Below are 19,255 nucleotides of genomic sequence, written 5' to 3'. Positions count from 1 at the left end.
ACATACCTTTTCTAGACAATGCATAGTTAAATGGTTCCCCTCTCCTCCTTTTTTTTTTTGTTTCCTATCTGTCTTATCAATGCAAAATGCACTACTGATCATGAATCCTTTATATCATAGTTCTGCAATTTCTTTGTACTTTAGTATATAGTTCATTTAAAGTTGAAAGAAACTGTAATGCATGTTATAGATCTTCTTGGAGATAGAGTAGCCTTTGTAGAGCAACTTTCAATGCCCATATTTATTAGTTTGGTGATTTTTTTTTTTTTCTCTTTTATATTAGGGTCTGAAAAAACCTTACAACCCTATACTTGGAGAAACCTTCCGCTGCTTGTGGCTTCATCCAAAAACAAATAGCAAGACATTTTACATTGCTGAGCAGGTATGGACAACATTTCCTGAGGGTTTGAGCACAACCTTTGTCTGACATTATCTATAATTTAATATAACATCAAGTCACCAGATACGTTTCAAATAATATTATAACGCACACTGATTTAATTATTTAGAGGGTAAAATCAGTGTCATTATTGTTGACTTTATTTCTAGGTTTCCCATCATCCACCAGTGTCTGCCTTTTATGTCAGTAACAGGAAAGACGGCTTCTGTCTAAGTGGAAGTATTCTGGCCAAATCCAAATTTTATGGTAAGTGAGCCTGAGAAAACGCTTCTGTCTGTCTGCAGGATACTAGGATTGTTCTTTACTAATACTCCTCCCAAGTAGACCTTGTGAAACATATTCTAGACTCCAGTCATTTGACTGGTATTCAAGGACTACTGTTTTTAATGGAAAATATCTGCTTCTGTGTTTTATGACGTCAGGCATTTGAGTATGCAGACATGTAAGAGTACTGATAGGTCCACTCTTAAATAATTCTCAAATAAAAAGACCTTGTTTTGTATAAGGTTTCTATAAGCAAAAGAGAAGTGCTGAATGCTGAGGGATTTGTGTGCGTTGTGCACTTTAGATTTTTTTTTTTTCTTCCATACTTTGTACATGTGTTATGTCCCTGGGAGGTGCATGTACTGCAGACCTTTTTGTATCAACAAGTTAATCATCATCCTGCACTCCAATATCAGCCAAATGTCACAGTTTTACTGTGGTGACTATGGCAAAATGTGCCAGTTCAGTGTGTTTGGCACGGCTGCTTGTCAGGTGACAATTCTGCATGTTACCCTGACACAGAAAGCATATGTGTATACACATTGTGATTGAATTGAAAGCAAGACATTCAGTAAATTTATATGACATTACACAAACATGTTTGACAATATATTTATTTACTTTGACTTTCATTTTGGAAATTCTTACCCCACAGGCAATTCTCTGTCAGCTCTTCTGGAAGGAGAAGGCAGGCTTACATTCCTTAACAGAGGAGAGGATTACACTATGACTATGCCATATGCACACTGTAAAGGTAAGATGTCTTCTATTTTGTAAGTTGACATGGCATTATGTACTATCTACCAGATATAGTATCTATGTATGTGTCTCCACAGGAATTCTCTATGGCACCATGACACTGGAGCTTGGAGGAAATGTCACCATTACCTGTGAGAAAACCAGTTATAGTGCCGTTCTAGAGTTCAAATTAAAGGTATGCATTCTATTCTTTTCATTTAAACTGAGTGGTCACTTTATTTGGCACACCAGCAACCATCGTGTAGTCGACTGACATTGATACTTTATGAAGCAGGCTGAGAATGTTTAAGTTATTAAACATTGTGAGAGATGAATGTAGACCTAACTGGAGATATAAAGATTGCATTATTCCTTTTTCTGGCACAGAACACTTTTGCAGATTGGCTCCATTTGTTAGTGTTTGTAGAGTTTTGTTTTGCCAATGATTCAAAAAATGAGATAGCCTTGGATCAGCATTTAAGAATTAAAATGTACATGGGATCATTCTATCACCAACATTTAGAAAACCAGTTTTGAAATAAATGTGTATACTGCTATTGTTAATCTCTTCCTGAAATGCTATTTGACAGCCAGTCATGCAATTATTCTAAAACCTTTGAAATGGTAGTAGTTACATTTTGTTTGGCCTTCACAATATATCGCTGTATTGTTGTCTGTCTGGTCATTATTATTATTAATAATAAACAGGATTTATATCCTGTTATAGTGCCAACATATTACGTAGCGCTGTACATTAATCAGGGATTGCAAATGACAGACTAATACAGACAGTGATACAGGAGGAGAGGACCCTGCCCCGAAGAGCTTACAATCTAGTAGGTGGGGGAATTTCACACACAATAGGATGGGAGATATGTAGTAGTGGGAAGTAGTGATGGTTTCAAAAGACAGAAGAAGACAGGCAGGCAAGTTTGAAAAAATGGGTTTTGAGCGCTCTTTTAAATGAGCAGAAAGTAGGAGCGAGCCGAATAGGACGAGGAAGACCATTCCAGAGAGTTGGGGCACCTTAGAGAAGTCTTGTATCCGTGCATGTGATGAGGTTATGAGTGAGGAAGTCATTAGTAGGTCATTCAAGGAGCGGAGAGAGCGGCTGGGGGAGTATTTTTTTATTTACCAAGTCAGAAATGTAAGTGGGACAATAACTGTGTAGGGATTCCAAGGCAAAGCACAGGAGCTTAAATTTGATTCTAAGGTGAAATGGAAGCCAATGGAGAGAACTACAAAGAGATGCAGTGGAAGTGGAGCGGAGGGAAGGATGGATGATAGATTGTAGAGGAGAGTCTGGTTAGTGGAATACTAGAGAGAAGGATGTTACAGTAGTCCAGGCGGGAGATGGTAAGAGCATGTACAACGAGTTTGGTGGTCTCAGGGGACAGGTAGGGGCGGATTTTGGAGATGTTGCGTAGGTGAAAGTGACAGAACCTGGAAATGTTCTGAATATGGGGGGTTAATGAGAGGGCCGAGTCAAAGGTGACACGAAGACAACGTGCCTGAGGGGAGGGCCGAATAACAGTGTTGTTAACAGTTAGATATATGTCAGGGGGAGATTTGGAATTTGAGGGGCGGATGATGATGAGTTCTGTTTTATCCAGGTTGAGTTTCAGGAATCGGTCAGACATCCATGATGAGATGGCCGACAGGCAGCATGAGACCTTATCCAGGACTGAGGGAGACAGGTCAGGGGTGGACAGATAAATTTGGGTGTCATCAGCATACAGATGGTACTGTATGCCAAAGGAGGATATGAGACTACCGAGAGAGGAGGTGTACAGAGAAAAGAGAACCGGTCCAAGAACTGACCCTTGGGGAACACCAACAGGGAGGAGAGTGGGTGAGGAGGAGTTACCATTGAAAGAAACTTGAAAGGAGAGGTCAGACAGATAGAAAGCAAACCAAGAGAGAGCAGTGTCACAGATACCAATAGAGCGCATGATTTGTATTAGAAGGGGGTGATCAACAGTGTCAAAAGCAGAGGAAAGATCAAGAAGCAGCAGGGAAAAGTTGCCTTGAGACTTAGCTCTGATGAGGTCATTGGCCACTTTAGTAAGGGCTGTTTCGGTGGAGTGGGCAGCTCTAAAACCAGACTGGAGGGGGTCAAGGAGAGAGTTGGTGCTCGGGTAATGGGTGAGTCTTTTGTAGACAAGGCGTTCAAGAAGTTTGGAGACATATGAGAGAAGGGAGATAGGACGGTGGTTGGAGGGTAGGGAGGGGTCCAGTGAGGGTTTCTTTAGGATAGGGAGAATTATGGCATGTTTAAAAGCTGAGGGGTATTTACCAGTAGAAAGGGAGAGGTTGAATAGTTCGGTTAGGGCAGGGGCCAGGGTGGAGGAATGGGCACAGAGTAGATCAGAGGTCAAGGTCATTAACCTCCCTAGCAGTTCATTTCTTTCTGGTTTTATATGTCTAAAAGCGGTACATTGTTTTTCATGAAAATTTATTTTACAGTATAATATAATAGTATGAGTATTATAAAGTTTGAAACACAAAATCATTTAAAATCAATAAACTGAATACATTAAAAAATCTATATATTTAAAAAAAAAAATGTAAATGGACTTTGAATTTCCCGCCCGGCCGGGACGTACACACGCACCGACGTCACCGGGAACTCCCCCGGTGACTCATCGGATGCAGAAGCAGGAAGAAGAAAGAAGACGAAGATCACGGCGCGGGACCCCGGCGGATCAGGTAAGCGCTCTATTTACTAACCTTCCCTAGGTGTTCCAACCCCGAGAGTAACTCGGGGTTACCACTTGTAGCAACTTTTTTCTACCCCGAGTCACTCTCGGGGTTACCGCTAGGGAGGTTAAAGACCGATTTTCCTTAATACTAGAAAAACTGCTGAATGTGTCAAGTAACAAAATGATGGAGTTAGAGTCTGTTTTCTGCCCATAAAAATCTCAGTCTTCCTCTCCGTACAGTTTAACACCCTCTTAACCCTAAAGTCACAGTAATGTTGTCCTTCTGGACTTCATCACAGGAGCAAACTGATGAGATCATGCATGTTATTGTTCCCCTACCCCCTAAACTTGTTTATTTTATTGAATTATTTCATTTTAATGATAACGAAGATGGGTTAAGCTGTATTTTTTTATCTGTGATCTAGACCAATTTATCTGTCCAATAAAGAATTTGAAATGAGATACAACAAGCTAATGTTATTCCCCTATCATGAGTTCATCTGTGTGATAGTGTCACTAACATTGTGTGTATAAAATCAAAGTGCTGTATTTTGGGCACCTCCCTAGACTCCAGATTTCATAGGTGAAGAGGGTCGTTCATGGTTGGTGTATCTTATAAATGGGGCCACTCAGTATAGCTTTCATGGAGACAGAAGTTTATCCTTATTATTTCATTTATTTTGAGTACATCTGTTTTATTCCCGCCGCAAAAAAAATAAATTAAAATGTATCAAGGATTACAAGGTAGGTGTCTGATCAATATTCAGAAATACAGCTGGCAACTACTTCAAGGAGACTTGCAGAGCTTTTATTCAACCTAACAGTTCTACATACCAGTAATGCTTAGATTATTTGCTCCTTCTGCAGCTGACTTGCCTTACCTAGAATTGATGGTAACCATCAATTATTTACTTGCTCCCCTATACTTGCATGCTACATATAGCTTGCTGTAGTAATGTTTATTTTCATAATACTGTAAATTTCACACATGTTGGCATGAATCATGTACATTTTCAGTGAAATTTTAAGGCCACAAAAATATTGCCATTTTCACTTCATCGGACTACTGTTAAATTTTGCTTTCTGAAATCTCTTCCTCTTCTTCTGGAACACCTATAAGTGATTTCTGGTTTGGACCTCTTCAATGCATTTTGCTTCACTCCACTACTTTACTGTAGTGTTGAAAAGGAGGGTGGAGGAAGTACAGTTGGAAACATCAGCATCCAGTCCTCCCAGAAACACCTTTAAGCAATCCTCCTTTAATTTAGGCAACTATAGTGTAATTATAAATTACTTTGCAGGCAGCCATTTATTATTTATATTTGAAAAAAGAGAAATCAAGTCAGAGAGTTATTGATTCATTTATAAAATATAATCTCTCTTTGTTGGAGAGATCCCATACAGTCCAGGATATTTTTCTCTATAGATTGATAGAAATAGAAATTAATGATGAATGTCCTGAATTACTATGTTTACCCCAATGAATATAAAGAGCAGGTAATCTAGAAGGCTTTGGGGCACTAACAGGTTGAAACAGGGAACCTAAGATTAGGATCACATGATGTGTGAAAAATAAATTTGGTTCTCCTTTAATTTTTCAGGGCTGTGCACATCACAGACCTCCTTTGAGCACTTTCATTTTGATTCCCAAGTGTCACACCTCATTATATGGTTACCCCCAAGTTATTGTTCCCTTGTTGGAAATGCCTGAAGGACGTTTGATGATATATTTAAAAGGATGGAGAACAAAATATACAAAACATTTGTTTCACTTCTTTCTCAAGATTTCTTGAACGTGGCCTTGTTTTTATACCGCATATTTGTCCATTTTCCACCCAGATTTCCTAATGGTTTTTTTGAACTTCTTTCTAGGAGAATATTTGGGAGAAATGTACAGTCCATGTTTGAGAAGGAGACTGTTAACTCCTGAGCTTTTTTTTAAAATGTATTATGTTCAGTATCTAATTGTGAAAATACTTTTTAAAATTTAGTTAGTATTACAGAAGTATGATGTAGTGAAAAATGGCGATGCATTGTGTGCCAGTGATGCTTTTATAACATATATAAAGGCGTCACCACCTGAATATGAGGTGGATAGCCATATGAGTATGATGCAGCTTTCAGTCTCATGTATATGGGAACAAAATATCTGCTATTTTATAGCAAGTTAAAAGCTTCCAATGCATGAGTCAGTCATCTGATTAAGGTCAAGCTATATCTAAGAAAAACAAGTCACACCTTATGCAAATGTTGTACTTGCAAGGTTTATTTTAACAAGTTAATTTTTGCAATGTGCAGTTGCTTTAATTTATTTGCTATATTTCTAACTTTCTCCTAACTAATTTTGCCTTACAGCCCTTTCTTGGTAGTGATGACAGTGTAAATCAGATATCAGGGAAGATAAAGTTGGGAAAGGAAGTCTTGGCAACTCTGGAAGGGCACTGGGTAAGTAGCAATAAGAGATTAAAAAAACCTGATTTTTTTAAAAGACTCTCCTAATTGTACCCATAAACAAAGACTTTGTCTTCTTTCTCTTAGGTATTTTTATTTTATTTTGCACTAAATAGTTTGGTCTACGTGAATGAAAGGGGTGGGATTCACCATGATCTGGTGGTAGTTTACATTTCGCCCAATATCTTTCTCTGCTGTCCACATCTGTGCAAGCACAAATCCATGACTACATACCCACTAACTTCTATAGATTGTCTCCTGACATTGAACTTATCCTTTAATGCCAACTTATCAAACAAATAAATTTACTATCCTGGTATTATGCAGAAATCATTCCCTTACCTTGGTGATAGTTTTAGGCTCCCTGCATTTTGGATTTTGATGCTCTATATTGGACAGCCATGCCATATAATTCCAGCTCTCTAATGCCATAAATACTAGTATGACCAATGCTTAGGGACCCCAGGACCACTGTAAGAAGAGTTCTACATAGAGGGAAAAGATTTAAACAGCCTGCCTAAATTCTACATTTGTATGACACAGGAAAAACACCTAGATGCCTATACACTTACATTTCAGAGTATCCTGAATTCAGTGGTGCTCTGATATGTACATTTGACCAGATTCCTGGTCATATGATTGACCAGATTCCTGGTCAAATGATTGACCAGAGTCCTGGTTAACAATGTAGAAATAGCCCTGCCCCATGATCAGGTAATAGTTCAGTATCATTATATTGTTAGATAATAAATATCATCCCTTTGAAAGGTTTAACTGAAACTTTCAAGAAAACATGATTTCCCTGGAATAATTTTACATTATTGGAGTGTTTACAAAATGTAACTCGGTTGGATGTTTGCTTTTTTTTTTTTTGATGCAAGGAACAGTACCATTACAATAAATTACACTTTTGTATTCTTTTATTGTATTCTAAATAGTTTTTTTACCTGTGTTTTGTGTCCTAATATGTTAATATGAACATTAGGAATTTAATATGTTAAAGTTATAATCGTGTAGCCCAATAAAACTTTTGTCAGATGCAGTTTCAAGGGCTTTTTAAACTTAAAGATGTTGTAACTCAAAGCCTGTATTAAACCTGTTGATGTCCATGTGTTTCTTTTCAGGATAGTGAAGTATTTATTAATGACAAAAAGACAGACCTTACTGAGACTTTCTGGAATCCAACAACTGAGATAAAGCAACGCAGATTAACACGTTGCACAGTTCACAATGATGAGCAAGGAGAGTTTGAATCTGAAAGGTAGTTGTCACTGCTAGAGCTTCATGGTTCTTCACCAATATTTTCCTTTTAATTGCAAATTAGCACTGTTTACATATGCATACCATTTCTTTTCAGTTTGCAGCATTTGTTTATTTTATGTATTTCTGTAGCATATTACAATGTGGGCTTATAAGGGTACAAAGGATCATTCTTGTCAATGCGTGGCCTAGATATGGGGTTGTCCACATTAATTACTTATTGGACACACAGTGCACCTAATGTTCACACTCTAGGGAAAGTTGCACCCACCACTGTATTATTGGAACTTATTTATGTATTATTAATAGAAAAACACACATGGGGAAGTAAAAAATGGGTAAACACTTTAGTTCCATTTAAATATTATCTGAAAAATATATCCAGAACCCTAATATCCTTGGGCCACAGGTCTAACCTACAAATGCCATGATGACCTGCCAAACAAACTAGAAGTGGGTATAAATCTTAGTTGTAGCAGGAAAATAAGTACCCAAACAAATTCAGTCATTTCAACATTTCCACTGAAACACTGCTTAGAGGGCAACTTGAAAATGTTGTAGTCACCCTGTAAGCTCTATAAATGTATGAATAGCCTGCTGGCAAATAACCAAAGCAATTCTCGATATCTAGGCTCTGGCAGAATGTTACAAAGGCAATCAATAACAAGGATCAAACAGAAGCCACTCAGGAGAAGTTTGTCTTAGAAGAAGCCCAAAGAAAAGCTGCCAAAGAGAGAAAAGTCAAAGGTGAAGAGTGGACCTGCCATCTCTTTGAACAAGATTCCGTCTCTGGAGAGTGGCATTACAAATATGCTGAGTAAGTCTGAGAGCTTCCTCATAGTAATTTCACATATCGCATTTATTCAAAAAAAAATAGTAATATACTTTTAGTTTAAAGAATAACGTTAAAAACGTTGCACCACCAGCCAATTATTAGACAGAACCTACTAATGTAGAACATGACATCTTCTTCATGGTCCACTTTCAAGTATTAGGTTTATTTAGATATTAGATTTAAATTGAACCAACAGTTTGTAAATTTGTCACGGATACACTGAACAAGTGTTTCTGTATCAGAAGGCCACAATACAGTAAACTACTAAGATCTTTTTTTACATTTATTGTACTAGGATCAGGTTTGAATTTGACCAACCGTTTATTAGTGATATTAGTTTTCACATATTTACAGCTGAGCACTAAAATTTGGTTCTCTAAAGTAATTTGATATAGATACACAGCATAACCAGGCTATATTTCAGTAGTGAGTTCTTGACGTAACTTGATGAAAAAATACATATTTTCCTGCAAAGTAGTGTCTATTTGTTTTAAATTGTAGGTCCAAAGGTCTTTTAATGTGGAGTCTGTACAAAGCCATTCAGGGTATATGATCTTGTGTTGCTAAGGCTGGTAGGTTGTGTCAATAGAAAGAATAATCATAAATGGAGCCAGTGAATGATCATGTTGTACAAAAAGAAGCAATAAACTTTGCCATTCTATTGAGTTCTATAGAATAGGAAATCTTGATTTATACCAGTTTTTGGAGTATTAGACAAATTAAAAAAATGTATATATTTGGTTAATCTATTTCATTTGATTATAGAATATCAGCACATTCTATAAAAAAAACATTTAGACATTCAATTTAAGGTGGCTGACCTTGTTGGTGACATTTAGGTAAACTTGTGTTTAGTATCCCTGGATGCAGACCCTGACAAAGTACACACTTTTTTGCCCCTACTCCTTGAAGGCTCTTAGTCCCTTTTTACATATGCAATTAAATTTTTGTTCTTCACCAGGACTAGTTTGATTGGATATTCTGTAGCCTACTGATTATTCTTACTGTATTTGTTTATATGTTGCAGTTCTCGGCCATGGGACCCGCTAAATGATCTGATTCAGTTTGAAAAAGACGGTGCCATCCAGACAAAAGTCAGACATAGGACTCCAATGGTACGTTCGGGCAGTGTAATTAGTCTCAGTAACCAAGGGGCAAAGCGGGAGAAATGCAATTATCAGGTAGGTCTGGAGAAAGCACAATGGCTTTTCTCTCGTCTTTGTCCTATCAAGATCAAGGAAGCATGTGTATATCAGCTTAAACTTACTAACACTTAGCTGTAAAGCTCAGAAATCTCATCATGTAAGTGTCTGCTTCTTTGAATAAAGTTTACGATAAAGAGCTGCAAATCTCTTTTAAACCGCAGTACTGGGAACATTCCATATCTGTGCTATTGCATTATCTACCCTTATTGAATTTAGACTGTAATTTCTTAGTCACATCTACCTATGCTATAAGCAATCTTGCTTTAAGTCATATGACTTTCTGCTTTATACTAATAGTCTAAGCTATATGATTGCTCTTGGTGATTCTCTGTCTTTGTTCTGATGTCCATTAAAAGTACTACTTGTTTTTAAAATAAGGACATTTATTTTCACTAATAAGATTTAAAAATGACTGTCACATGGTTTAAAATATCACAACTTTGGCATCTGTTAAAGCTTTTTAAATTTAGCCTACAGTGTTTATTGAAGATATGGTTTTTCCCTGCTTATGCTTTGTTCTGTATCAGAATTTTCAGGTAGCCATATGATTCACCTTAATATAACATATATTAGTAGCTGAATACCTAAGACAGGAATATGTCTCCCCCATTCTGCTCATATTTCATATTGGTTTACTTTGAATAGAACTAAAGTACAGTAATCCGGTATCGAATTTCCAGAATAGAATAGAAAATGTAATGCTACACTAATAACAAATTAAGCACAGGTATATATTGAAAAGCACAACTTGGTTCTCATTTGAGTTTTTTCAGTAACTTATCATTGATACTGATGTCTAGTGTGTAAAGCAAACCACGCGTAAAATGCAAGGTTTTTTTAATCAGTGTGGATCTTTCACCCTACAGAAAAGATTAGAAAACTGCACTTACCTTGTCCCCAATTTACATACTGGGGAGTGACTTCATGGTCCTTCAGGCAAGATTCTGTGAATACTCAGTAACCTAAGTCTTACAAGAAGATGCTCCACATGGGGGTCCTTGGCATTCCCAGAATCTCAATGCTGTAGACAGAAATTTAGTTTATATTAAACTCTACAGGTGGAACTGTGAAGTAAAGGTTGGATTTTAAGCAGGGTTCCCTTTAAAGGAGAACACCAGTTTATATCCAAACTAACAATGTAACATATAGTCAAAGCACAATTTCAGAAAGTCAAACATTCCTTTTTTTATGGTGTCCCCATGTTACCAGCAACTGTTTGCATGTGGAAGAAGTAAGTAAATTAGCAGCTGTGCTGGACCACTTCTCCTCAGCTTCTTATACAGACATAGCACCCTGTTCACTTTTTCATTTTTTTTATATTACACAAAGCCAGAAAATTTTTGGATCTAGTTTTCTCCCCCACAGGTAATAATCTTTGTGCCCTGACTATTCTAACACCACCGATATAAATCATGTCCACAAAGCTCCCACTTTCAATGTCTTCAAAAATGAGCATACATGATAGAAACTAAGAAAAAGAGAGTAAACATTTGAAGCTGTTACTAATAGCAGCCAATTTGGTTTTACTGTTCAAATTGAAATAAAGATGCAATAAAAAAGAATTTGTGCATGTTTATACTACATACATGACATGTAGAATTGCTTGGCGTGCAGGTGTGTGTTCCGAAGCTGAAACACAAGTCTGGTGGGCAGCAGAAGAAAGAAAGTGGCTGCTCCTCCCCAGAACTGGATAACCAGGATTCCTCAGGGAGTGAAGGTAAAAATTCATGCATAAAATTTTTTCCACAACTAAAAAATACAAAATATCAATTTAATGATATAAATGATTCACATGTTCAGATTTCCACAAACTAAAAAGTATAAAGAAAACCTTGTGAATTCTTAGTGTATTTATTAAGTTTGACTTGTGCTCTATAACAGGGTATAAACAAAAAGGGTTTGTACACACATTCATCAACCTCATCCTAATGTTTTTTCTTAATTCTGTGCTATTTCCATGGTGTATGAAAGCTCAACTGCACATATGCTTTTAAGTGCTAAGCATAAATGCATGTGCTTGTGACCAAAATTAGATATCAAATACTAGGCAATAATCTGACTATGTAGCGATCTGTTTTCTGTCCTCATCCTTGTCTTTGTACACCACAGTCCTTGTTCTGTACAACACATACTATGACAAACCATGTCTTATTTCTAGTTCTAAAAGGAAACAATGGGTTACATGCCAGAACTTTCCTTCCTGATTGGTGGCCTCTTTCATCAGTCTGATTGATGTCTAAACTGAAATGACAAGTGGAGGAAGGGAGTCTACGGCCCTGATTTAATAAAGCTCCCAAAGGCTAGGAAGGATACACTTTGAGAGGATACACTTTCATCAGTGAAGCTGGAGGTTCTGGATCACCCAGCTTGATCCAGTGAAACTGGATTTTTTTGTTACAGTTGTGCTCATAAGTTTATATACCCTGGCATAATTTGTAAGATGTGTATCATTCATTCATTAAAGTAGTCCTGAGTGATGAAGCAATATTGACTATTTATACACAGACACTGATTACCATCCACTACGCCACAACTCTGGAAACTTCCTTAATTATCCCTAATTGTAAGCTCTGTGCTTCTACATGTGTGTATATTATCAGCCCCAACATTTAAGGTTTGTAAACTTTTGGTCAGGCCCATTTGGGTGATTTCTGTTATCATTTTGTTTAAAAAGGCATACACAATTAAATGATAATAAATTGCCTTGTCTGAGCGCACACTTCAAATAAAAGGAAAATAGTCTGTGTGAACACTTATATTTTCCAAACATTTTTTTAGAGAAATTCTGCCAGGATAGGTTAACTTGTGAGCACAACTGTATGTTCCATTATCTTTTCACACATACATAGGGCATTTTTCTATTAGGCATTGGCTCTTTAATTCCTGTGGAGAACCACGTCTTAGGACTTACTATCTCATTTTCTATACAAGACAGTATACTGACTGACCGATATACTAACGATATAGGAACCTTAGAAGCTACAACAGCGACAGCTGCTCTGATTCTCTCTCATGTTTATTCTTTGGTTGTCCATGTATCCAAATCCCAAAACATGCTGCACATAGCTAAACTTTAGTTATAAATGATCATTATTATTATTTGCTTGCAGAAAGGTTAATATTGTGTGTAGTTATGTTTGTATTTCCCCATCCTTTTCCAGCTCATCTACTAACACACAGTACACGAAGCAGAAAAAAGGGAGCCGACCACGGTGAACTTCAAAGTGCCATCGAATCTATAAAGAAAACTCAAGAGGAAATTAACCGGTAAATTGTTTTCCACAAAATGTTTTATTGTTTTATTTTTTTTTAACCTTGCCTCAAACCTCCTACGAGCTATTCGAGTCCTTTCACCCTCCCGTGTCACTGTCTGTATCTGTCATTTGCAACCCTTATTAAAGGTACAGCGCTGCATTATTTGTTGGCGCTATATAAATCCTGTTTGTTTTTATTATTAATAATAATATTAACTCTGAATCCTTTTCTAGGACATCTGCTTTTTTAATGCACAGATCCTCACCCTTTGCTTTTTTTTTTATCTACTGAATATATTTAAATATTTAGGGTCCATCAGCAACCTTGCAATTGGTTGGGTTGCGTTAATGTGAGTTATGTCAATGTTGACGTGTGTTAGGGCAGCGCGTCATATTGAATAGGCTGCCACTGCACCACAATAGTTAACCACCCTACCGCTAAACCCGACCTTGGTTCGGGTTAAAAAAAATTGCAATTATCGATAAACCCGAACTTTTCTCACTGTTTGAAAATACAGTGAGAAAAGTTCGGGTTTATCGATCACTTACCTGGTCCCGCTGTGATCATCCAGCGTCGTCCTCCAGCGTCGATCTCCCTCCCCAGCGTCGGGTGCCTTCTCCGAGAAGAAGAAGCTGGCGTGTACGCGTCCCTCGGCGATGACGTCGGCGCGTGTGCGGGAAATTCAAATTCAAACTCATTCAAACACATTTTGTATTAGATTGAATACAAACTCCTGTATCCAATCCAATACAAAATAATATAAAATAAATACAAAGTATATAACTGGTAAATTCAAACGCTCATTTTGTATTGGATTGAATACAAAGTCCTGTATTCAATCCAATACAAAATAATACAAAATATATTTATGTGGTTTTGTCTATAGGTATGTGACGTTGGACTCTGTTTTAAAATTTACCACACTAGTGTTTTAGAAAAATATATTACTATACAGTATACCGAATTATCGCATTTTCAGTATTTTTCATTTATTTATGTATTCTTGTTTAAGCTGATTTTTTTAAATGATTGTGTGTTTCAAACATTTTTTATATTCATGATATCTACTAGACCCTTGTTCGGACATATTTCTGTAAGTTACCGGTCTACAATTTAAAAAAAACAAAATTCATGAAAAACAATGTACCGCTTTTGGTACAGAAATCTAGACATCAGTGTAACGCCCAGGTGGTTAAGAAAAACATAAACAAACATGCACTGCAACTCACCACAACATATTACCATGAACCACACTACACATGCATATATACAAAGCCTAAAATATATTTGGACTCCAATGTTAAACATATTAACAAAGTTGCCTTCCTGTAGTCTAATCCTACCTGTCTACTCTATAGTTGTCTTTTTATTGATGTATACTGTTCTATACATCTGTTAATAGGACACCAGCTAAAGGCTGCATGAGGCAGTGTTTTAGGAGTATGATCTTTCGTGGGGAACATTGTAAAAAATGATTCCATCTGTATCCTTTATTTTGGCATTATTGCTACAATAAATCTGCAATTTGCAATCCATAGTAAAACAAATATTTCCAAGGATTGTGAACTTCTTTGTCATGGTTACATCTCTCTTCCTTCCCTTAACAGGAACATCATCGCTCTGCGTAACCGTTTAACTACAAATGCCTCAAACACAGACAGCAGTTTTCTTCAGCAAAGAGACTATTGTATCATCATCTTCCTGATTTTGCTGCAGATTTCCATAAACTATATGTTCAAATGAAAAAGAATGTCTTACATGGAAATAGGTGGTATATGGAAGGTCACTGTTGGTTTGGGACCACGCTTAGCCTCGTGGCTTTTTGATGAAGTCTACAAGCTGCCCTCATGCTTTTCATCCTCTCATGGAGGTCAAATGATTTGGACTTTGGCAGAAATATCGCTCTCTTGTCAGAAACTGTGGCCCTAGCCTATGAAGACATTGACTGCATCAATACCACGATCTGTCCAAGCTGTCAGTAGCTCAAGCGTGAAAGTGCCAGCACCATCTACTTAGCTGTTGCTATGTATTAAATGTTGCAATATGTTGTGCTTTACACATCATACTGTTCTTTCAAGAGAAAGTAATGCTGTAGTTACAGATGTATATATACTTTTTATATGTATGTAAGTGACTGTCTTTTTTTCAGATTGTAAGGATTCAGATGTCCATAAACCTACAGAAAGGTTGTAATTAACTTTAAACTATGTAAAATAAAGGTCTAGTCAGTTCATACGTGGGGGTAGATACCACACTTTGACCAAATATATTCCCTATCATTATCTCTTCAATTATATCCATGGCTGCGGGGAAAGCTGGCACTATAAGAATGATTCTAAAATAGCTCAGTTTGTCCAGTCAGTAAGACAGGAAATGTTTGAAGAAGTTGCTTGGTCCACATGCTAATCATTCATTGTTCTCATCTGCTCTCCACACTTTTATAAAGCCTTTCCTTATACTGCCTGCCTGTTGTTGGACCAAAGCATTTCTACTGTTTGTAAAATGAGCATATTGCTAGTTACAGAATATTAAGCATTATCTTCCCACATTAATATTTTCTTTATTTTTAGCACTTTGTTTATTCCAGAAAATGTAATCTGCTTGTTTGATAAATGAAGGCTTTAATGGTTGCAGGTTTGGATCAGCTTAGTTTTCCCACTCAGTATGTGGCTTTCTCTTTTGTATAATACAACTTTGTATGATGGAACCAGGTAGTGTTCGGTAACTAGATGCTTCTCTGCATTAGCCATATTTAACCTTTAAACCCTTATCGTAACCTAGCAGTAACATTCATCTGGTATCACTAACTCATTCAGCAGCAGCTTGAAAAAGCTCCAGGCCCGGTACTTCTATTGTAGGTGGAGTCTGGTTAGACAAATGGTCATCTCTTTGAGAGACATCAGCTGATATTACTGTTTGCTCATACAGTATATTTGGAAAATGGAGAATACAATGTTGGTTAGTTCACTTTGCTTACTTTCACACTACTGCTACCCTTATTAGAGAAATGATATTCCCTGGACTGAATTATATAGAAAGCAACAGGTTGTCAGAGACACCCAAAACTCAATTGTTAGCGGGAACAGGGCCTGTGCAACTACAACGTGTTACAAATTCAGATTTTAGGAGATTGAAAAAGCCAGCAGGTGACTTAATTTACCAGAATCCACCTAATAAAATGCCACTTCAGGGTATAAAAACCCCTTAATGTAGCATTATTCAGGTGATAATATGCCAAGAGCAATAGGTAACTGCAGTAGCTATGCTGGATTTGTCCATTATTCCAAAACTTTTTTGGATGCTTGCTATACTATCTACCTGTGTTGGAGAATACCCTAGTAACTGATGGCAGGCAATCCGTAATTGTCCATTATTGGTCTGATAACTAAGCAGAAATCTGTTTTTTTTAGTAGCTATAGTATGTTAATAAATGCCATACTATAGAACTTTGCTGTGCACCCAGTTTGTTGCAAGCTATGTGAAAAATGTCTGAACAATTGTAAAATAATCCAAACACAGTAACAGCTTTAGTTGTTTTGCCAAATTTTATTAGGGGAGGAAACCAAGGCACATGAATGCAGCTCCCCCTGCCAAAGCAGATAGAACATTCCTCATGCAGCATTCTTAGGTTACAATAGGCAATACTTCCACCATGTGGACATAGCTCGGAGTCCTGCATGTAGCTGTTGTTTCTGATCACATCTCAAGTTCTGTTAGCATAGCCATATTATTGTGTAATATACAACATATGTCATCCATAAAAAATGGACAATCCATGTATAATACTCTCACCTTTAGCTTGGGATTTAAAAAGCAGGGCAAGTATATTTATAGGTGAATGTAATGAAGAACTGCAGTAGGACCTTCTACTTTCAGCAGCATCCTCCATTGTCTTGTTTATGTCCTGCTTTTCGTAGCTGAATATCAAAGCCATTTTCTATAACCTCAGCATCATTGCGAAAAGGGATGTATGATGCTTTTCTGTAGCTTGCAATGACAACGTCAAACACATTGATACATGTTGTGTCTTCACGGTAACAAAGCGACTGAAAATCATTGTAAGTTATTCACATTCTGAGTTGTGTGGACAGGAATAGTTCATTCCTGCTTGTACAGAAACACCATGAAATGGTGAAATGTTTAACCTGTTTTAAAATAGAGTGCACTCCTAAATTGTCTTTCTAAATGTAAATTGTATATTTGTTACTTGAAACAATATAGAAAAATAGCAATATTTAAACCTTTCACTTGTTAAGGCTGTTTCCATCATTCTCTCCAGTTCCACAAGCGGCATATTTCGATGTTTCTTATATAAGCCATAGAGGAGACGTCTGAATATTTGTTCTATTGCTATGTTGTGTTTTATGGTCTCATGAGTTTATAAAATAAGCATTTGTATGTATAGCCTTCCAAGGCCACAGGGAATAAAATTGAATTTTGTTACTAGGCAAGGGATTGATCCTGATGTACCAAGGTTTATTTGTAGCAGTTACATTAAGTACATGAAATTTAGCTGGGGTTGAACAGATTTGCTATGTTGTGTGTAGAGCCAGGAACTCAGCTAATTACTAATAAACTGCACAGCTTCAGGCACTTTTTTCAAGTCCAGTTCTAGTTCTGATGGTATGTTCTCTTTGAATGCCTTCTTTTGAGTAGTACAACTTTGCCCTGTTAGGCCCATGGCAGATCTGTAATTCTGTTACCTGCATCATGTAAACTTTTATTATTGTTTAAAATGTTACTGAAGGCAACAGAATGGCCATCTGACATAGACCCTAGTTCCAGGTTCCAAATATGTTCACTGTAAACCCATCTGGCACAGGAAATAGGGCATAGTATTGTTATAATTTTCTGTCCGTTTTGCTTGTTATGTCCTACACTTGCACTTTTCTGGCTGAGACTGAACTCCCAACAGTTGTCTGAACATAGCTATATGTGCCTTTTTTGATAAATGAGTGTGTTAAATAAGTTGGGTTTGTGCCATATACACATTATTGCAAGAGTCTCTTTTACTCTTCTGGGAGGACTGTCCATGTTACAGATTCAGAATTCCTTTTTCTATTGCAGGTGAAATGTGTATAGCCATTTAAGGTACTCTGCTTCTTTTTGATCTGCTGAGGAGCAGAAATGTCAACGGAGCCTTTGGTTTGACTTAGTTAAGTTTATATACTGGCTGTATTTACAATGGAGTCATTACAATTTGTGCTATATCCTAATAGCCATAACAACAAGCAGTAACCTCGGACACAAGAGTGTGAAAATAAAACATACGCAACCTTGTGTGAACTTGATCCTGGGTTAGTCATAATGGCTACAACACATGCACTTGGATAGTCCTCCCAACAATGTCAAGGTTGGGCCTAGTCTGACTGAAGGTTTATTCACTTATATTTTCTTCTACTTAATACCTTGTAAACTGGACTTCTGTATTTTTATGCACGCTTGTTATTTTACCATCAATGCTTGTCTTTTTTTGTACTGTTACATTTTTAAACAACTTAATATAGACTGTTATATAGAATGGAGTAAGACCAGTGTTATGTATTGATAAAGACACAGAACCCATGACAAACATGAATGTGAGTAAAATAAAAAGACAAAACTGTTCATATATAAATAAAGTTTATTGCGGATTTTCTATCTAGAGCCTCTGAGCAGGAACAATTTATCTTATCACAATGTCATTGTTCAGGAAACTTGTTAAGTGTCACAGAGTTAGGAATAAATAAACTAGAGTGACAAGTTTTGTCTTTTGTGGCATGTTTAATGTTCATTTGTTGATAACATCTTGTCCAATGGCTTTTGGAAAGTTGAAGCACTACCACTGGTCCGTAGTTTTGTATCTTCAGTTAGAATAAAAATGTGATCATGAACAGCAAGCCTCATTTATTTTGTCTATTGACTGCAAGAATATAGCAGACTTACTTACATCTTATCACAAAACAACTCTACTGGCAATTATTTTTTTTAAACCCAAAGTGTCACAAGTAAACAAATTATTTTATGCCTAATGTGTTCGGTTTGTCCACATAAATACCTTCTACCTTTTGCAGATAAATGCACCTCAATCAAGCTTGTGGCTACAATTCATGCTCTTTTCTGAATTTCTTCATTTGTAGTCACTCTATCGTTTTGCAGAGGGTTT

General features: G+C 36.9%; 1 protein-coding gene across 6 annotated transcripts in view; it reads left to right on the top strand.

The window, feature by feature from the left end:
• Positions 1–18,983, top strand: part of OSBPL8 (oxysterol binding protein like 8) — a 141,484-nt gene extending 122,501 nt beyond the window's left edge. For 4 of the 6 annotated variants that reach the window (XM_072401391.1, XM_072401390.1, XM_072401394.1 and 1 more), the window contains 11 exons: positions 284–382; positions 550–646; positions 1,320–1,418; positions 1,501–1,598; positions 6,460–6,549; positions 7,680–7,816; positions 8,447–8,632; positions 9,678–9,831; positions 11,470–11,572; positions 13,017–13,122; positions 14,718–18,983. In XM_072401391.1, coding sequence (XP_072257492.1) covers positions 284–382; positions 550–646; positions 1,320–1,418; positions 1,501–1,598; positions 6,460–6,549; positions 7,680–7,816; positions 8,447–8,632; positions 9,678–9,831; positions 11,470–11,572; positions 13,017–13,122; positions 14,718–14,853 — 1,305 coding nt within the window. In that variant the 3' untranslated portion in view covers positions 14,854–18,983. The remainder of the gene's footprint in view (positions 1–283; positions 383–549; positions 647–1,319; positions 1,419–1,500; positions 1,599–6,459; positions 6,550–7,679; positions 7,817–8,446; positions 8,633–9,677; positions 9,832–11,469; positions 11,573–13,016; positions 13,123–14,717) is intronic. The other 2 variants (XM_072401392.1, XM_072401395.1) reach the window with 1 other exon arrangement.
• Positions 18,984–19,255: the final 272 nt, after the last annotated feature.

The sequence above is a fragment of the Pyxicephalus adspersus genome, chromosome 2, assembly GCF_032062135.1.
Source record: "Pyxicephalus adspersus chromosome 2, UCB_Pads_2.0, whole genome shotgun sequence".
NCBI lineage: Eukaryota > Metazoa > Chordata > Amphibia > Anura > Pyxicephalidae > Pyxicephalus > Pyxicephalus adspersus.
The sequence above is the reverse complement of the archived record's forward strand: the minus strand, read 5'-3'. Positions and strand labels throughout refer to the sequence as shown.